The 5316-nt window shown below is 41.2% G+C and overlaps 1 protein-coding gene across 1 annotated transcript; it reads right to left on the bottom strand.

Annotated features, from left to right (window-relative positions):
- Positions 1-275: 275 nt before the first annotated feature.
- prorsd1 (prolyl-tRNA synthetase domain containing 1) lies at positions 276-4961 on the bottom strand. Its single transcript, XM_071899929.2, has 4 exons — positions 4805-4961; positions 3074-3199; positions 2710-2799; positions 276-825 (listed from the first exon to the last, which is right to left on the bottom strand). The coding sequence occupies exons 1-4, from the start codon at positions 4883-4885 to the stop codon at positions 613-615; spliced, it is 510 nt and encodes a 169-aa protein (XP_071756030.1). The 5' UTR covers positions 4886-4961; the 3' UTR covers positions 276-612.
- Positions 4962-5316: the final 355 nt, after the last annotated feature.

Here is a 5316-nt window from a genome sequence, read left to right as displayed (position 1 = left end):
GTTAACTAATGCATTTACTAACATGAATTAAACATGAATAACAACATTAACAAAGATTAGTTAATGTTAAATGCACATGAAGAGCTGCATTAATGTTGTTATACATGTTTGTTAATAACGTTAACTAACGTGTTTACTAACATGAATTAAACATGAACAGTGACTTAACAAAGATGAGTTCACACTTTACAACCGGTTCACATGAATAACACACGGTTCATGTTAGGTAAGTCCAGTCAGTTAAGAGTTTCAATTTAGACAATACATTAACATTAACAAACATGTAGAACAACATTAATTAATGCAGTTGTTTATTGTGCATTTACTATGAACTAATCTTTGTGAATGTTGTTATTCATGTTTAATTCATGTTAGTAAACACATTAGTTAACAGTTAATGAACAGTTAATGTAAAGTGTTCCTGTCCTGTTTGAAATCAGGTTTACATGTCGCTCTGATCGAAGCCCTGCAGGTGGTTTGTGTCCCGCTGTCCCGCTCCAGGCTTCAGGACGGGACGGCCTGTGAAGCGTCTGGTGGAAGCTGTGCAGGACGGGTCTCTAGTGGAAGCTGTGCAGGACGGGGTCTCTAGTCGAAGCTGTGCAGGACGGGTCTCTAGTCGAAGCTGTGCAGGACGGGGTCGTGTCCCGTCTCCTTCAGGAAGCGCAGCAGGTCGTCGGGCCGCAGCCCCACGGTGGCGGCGTTGGTCATGGGGTGGAAGTAGATCCGGTCGTGACCTCCGTCCAGCAGGTCGCTGTCCAGGACGAACTTCACGCTCTGGTCCTTATCGAACAGCAGAGCCAGAGCCGTCGCACAACCCTGACCCACCTGAGAGATAAATACATGTATTTAAATAAATCGATTTATTAATTAACAACCTTCACTCTCTGCTGTTTGAACCGGAGCTGCAGAACAAACCTCCTGAGAGACGAAGGAGGGAATGAAGATGGGCAAAACTAGGAGAAAAATATACTAGGGCTGCAACTAACAGTTATTTTCATTACCAATTAATGCATCTATTTTTTTTTGGTTTAATCAATTAACCATTTATAAATCTATAAATGTCCATCACAGTTCAGAGTCCAAAGTGATTCTTCAGATTTCTTCCTCAGTCTGACCAGCAGACAGAAAAAAAAAGTATTCATTTAATAAACAGAGAAAAACAGCAAATCTTAACATTTATGAAGCTGCAACCAGAAAATGTTTGGTATTTTTTCTGATAAATGACTAAAACGATGAATCGATTATCAAAATTATAATCGATTCATTTTCCGTCAGTCGACCGATCGTTTCAGTTTTCAGCAGCAGAAGGGAGGGAAGGAGAGGAAAAGATCGAGAGAGAAAAATACAATTACCAGAACTGCAACGATACCATTTTTGTCAGACTGAGTGCAAGTATGACGAATTTATTTTTATTATTTTCATTATCTGGCTGTTCACTTCTCTTACTGCTGCAGGACCTGAGAGTCTCTCTGGGTCAGAGCGTCTGCTAAACGCCTAAATTGTAAAATTGTAATTTGGAGAACTTGTTGATACTGAGGATCAATACAAGAACTTCAATGTGACCTCTTCAACAAGACTATCTAATAACCAGATCACTGCACCAGCCACGCTTATAAAAACATTTTGGATTTATTTTTCATTAAGTGAAAGATGTGAATTGAAAACCTGCGGCTCCCTGCAGCGGGTCGCAGGGAAAAACCTCAGAGCTGCAGGGAGAACGCAACGACATCACTTCCTGTCCCTGTACTGTACCTGGAGAATAGAGTGACTCTGAGGAGAACCTGGCTGTATTAACCTGTCAGACAGCCAGTACAGCTGAACCTGGTCTGGTCTGGTCTGGTCTGGTCTGGTCTCGCTCCTCTTTATGTTTCCTCTGAGTGTTCAGGTGAAAAGTTTAACATCGTTTAACAGCAGAATGTTTCAGTCTCTTTCCTTTTCCACTAAAGCAGAGCCGCAGTTTGCTGTGTGAGGAAGATTTTCGTAGGACAGCATCAGGACTGCATGATGTTTCCATGCAGCAGACTGATCATCTCTTATTGATCCACCTGATAAACCCCAAAAACTGGGTTCAATAGACCGTTCAGATATGGATTGTGGAACAGGAGGAGAGACTCAACATCAGCAGGATGGTTATAATGTTTTGTACATTCAGTATAAATACTGTATATTTTATGATTTTCAATGTTCTTCCTCTTCCTCATGTTTTGATATTTGAGGCATTACAGCTTCATATCTGTTACTTACACAGAAAAACATCCAAATATCTGAGTTTCAGTCATTTCTTTCTCCTGTGTTTATCTCCATATACTGACTTACTGTATATATACTGTATACACTGAGCCAGCAGGCAGCAGATAAACTGCAGGAACAGAGGAAGAACCTTCTGGAGCTGTTTGACTCTGCAGCCACAAGAGGAGGATGATGTCACCGACTGGCTGATAATCGATTTTCTTAATTAATATCAGCTGAATATATTGATAAACTGATGTATCTGTCAGCTGACTCATCCAGAGTGAATTCTAATGAGAACAACAGCAGAATCAGCTTCAGTTCCTACAGCAGCAACATTATAGGCAAACAACAGTAAGGTCAAAGGTCAGAGGTCACAGCACCCAGACAGCAGAGGGAACAAATATTCCTGTGATAGTCAAGTGCACACACACACACACACACACACACTAAAAGAAAGAAGAGCTGTCGTATCTTCACCTTGAGTTTTTCCAACATGGCCGCCTCGTCGGCGAAGCGCAGGTTGCCGCTGCCGACGCCGAGCTTCTTGGCCAGATCGTTCAGGTTCACCTGAGGAGAGACAGAGAGGATTATGGGAACTAAATTGATTTAATTTATGTAAATTAAATCAATCTTTTAATTTGATTTAATTTATGTAAATTAATTTATGTAAATTAAATCAATCAAGACAAATTTTTGAGTCTGTTTCTCTTTTTTTTTGTTTTTGAACGGTAAAAAATCCTTCAAATAATCGGCTCAGTCTTTGAGAAATTTTACTAGTTGATTAGACTATTGATTATCTGATTAGACTATTACCAGATGATATAGTTGTAGACATCCTGACCTGTCTGTCGTGGCGGGCCGACACCAGCCACAGGCCTTTCTTCTTCTTGTCCTTCAGGAAGAGGTTCTTGGTCACCGCTCCGCTCACGTCCTGCAGGTGAGGCATCATCTCCTCCACCGTGAACACCTGGGGGGGGGGGGGGGGGGGGGGGCAAGGAAGGAGAGAGCAACAAGGAAAAGAGGGACGGGAGGAGTTAAGGAAAGGAAAGGAGGGAGAGGGAGTGTTTGGTTTCGAGTTTTACTGTTTCCATCATGTGACACTGTCAGTAAAGTCTGGAGAAAAAGCAGCACTTTAATCAAGAACGATCAGTTTTTTAGATCAAAAACTGATCCAGAAAACTCTAAATATCAATATTGCTGTTGAAGCTGTAATCCGCAAGATCCGTGTTTTGTTTTGTTTTGGCTCTGACTTTAATGCCAAAGTGATAAAAATTGTAAGTGCATGCAGGAAATGAAATTTTAGAGGATGTCTCCTCTGTGGCTTTACAGATATTTAGCAGTGAACATCAGCTATTTTCTCTCAGACTAAATTGTTTCCTAAAGATCCAGATGCCGAACAGCCAAACATAACTAACTCTAACTGAAGTTACTGGCCGCCATGAGACATTTACTGACAAAATGGGAAATTTTAGAGGAAGTTTTCATTTAATATTAAGCAAAGAACATCAACAACTTTTAAAAATTAAAATAGGCAGCCTAAGTTGTGTTATATAGTGATATATAGTATATGGTATACACTATATAGTGAGATATGTAGACTCGAGCTTCAGAGTGAAACCTCGAGGTTCAGCTGCAGGCCAGACAGAAGTGTTCCTGCAGCGCCTCCTGCCGGCGGCTGCAGCTCACTGCAGCTCAACACAGCAACACGTGTCACCGCTTACAGAACAGCTGAATATATCAACTCGGCACTAAAAAGCGCTGCTCTGCTGTTGCAACGATGCATTTAAAAAGGGAAAAAAGACATTCAACAACAAGTATTCCCAAGAGGCGAGGGGGTTCCTAGCAAAATGTTTAAGGTTTTAATTACAGTGTCAATTTAGCAGTATAATAATAGCCCGATGCGTTCTCTCGTGTGGAGAGACTACCACGCCAAAGTCCATTCAAAAACCTTGCAGTTTAATTTAGCCTTACTTATCGGCAATCATACACACCTGGCAGAACATGTTTTGAGACCGTTTCGAATTAATGGGTTCTTCTGGTAAATTCGGCATACAAGTGATCCGCAGTGCAGCTCTTATTTCCATTAAATGTAAACTTTCTGAATGTTTTCACGCTACTCGCTTCCGCCCACCGCGGTGTGTTTTGGTGGAAAAGGGTTATGGAGGAAACCAGGAAAACCAGAACTAAAAGTTGAAACGAAACTAAAACAAGTACCGATTGCTGTATTGGATGATGCCGAATTGAGGAGTGAACCGTAACGATTCGTAAAAGGTCTCAAGTCATATTTTAGGAGATTCTTACGTTTTCCAAAAAGCAAGGCCACAATAAACTGTTAGGCATTTAAATGGAGTTCAATAATGTTTTGTTTTCATACGAGAGAGAGCAGTGTCGAGGCTGCTATCTTCCCAGCTATATAAGGCCGCTAGACAGACATGAATTTAGTCTCTGAATAATATTTTACATCACAAATCTCCTGAGAATTGGATTCCAGACCTAAAATAAAAGGTTTGGACCCGCTTCAGCTGATCCATGACAGAAAACTGAGCTGCTCTCCAGGTTAAGGTTCATTTACCGGCGGGTGCTCCACGCAGGTGGTCTGGATGTTCAGACCCTCCAGGTACTTCTCCAGCTCTGACCTCAGATCTGCTGCCATGATCAAGTAATATGCTGTTTATAATCAATGAAGAGTCGCAGATGTTGGACAGCTGCACGAAGAAGAAGACGACGACTTCTTCTTCTAAGATTTTTTTTAGTGGCTCACACATCAAGTCGTACCCCCCCCACCCCCTCTGCTGGAGTGGGGGTGCAGTACAGCAGCACAGTAAAGACCATTAAACTGAATTTGACCTTGATCCTGGGAACAAATCTCGATGTTTTCCCATAATTTATCTATCAACCCATCTTCAAAACTTTCATTTATTGGGAATAAGTTTCTCTAAGGCACAAGTATCGTCAATTATTGGACTTATTGGTTTATTGGATATGATCCCCATTAACTGCTGCGTGAACAGCTGCTATTCTTCCTGGGGTCCACACAGAAATATCACATACAACTGCAACAGATAATATATAATATTATAAAAA

The sequence above is a fragment of the Centroberyx gerrardi genome, chromosome 15 (assembly GCF_048128805.1).
Source record: "Centroberyx gerrardi isolate f3 chromosome 15, fCenGer3.hap1.cur.20231027, whole genome shotgun sequence".
In the NCBI taxonomy this organism is placed as follows: Eukaryota; Metazoa; Chordata; class Actinopteri; order Beryciformes; family Berycidae; genus Centroberyx; species Centroberyx gerrardi.
The sequence above is the reverse complement of the archived record's forward strand: the minus strand, read 5'-3'. Positions and strand labels throughout refer to the sequence as shown.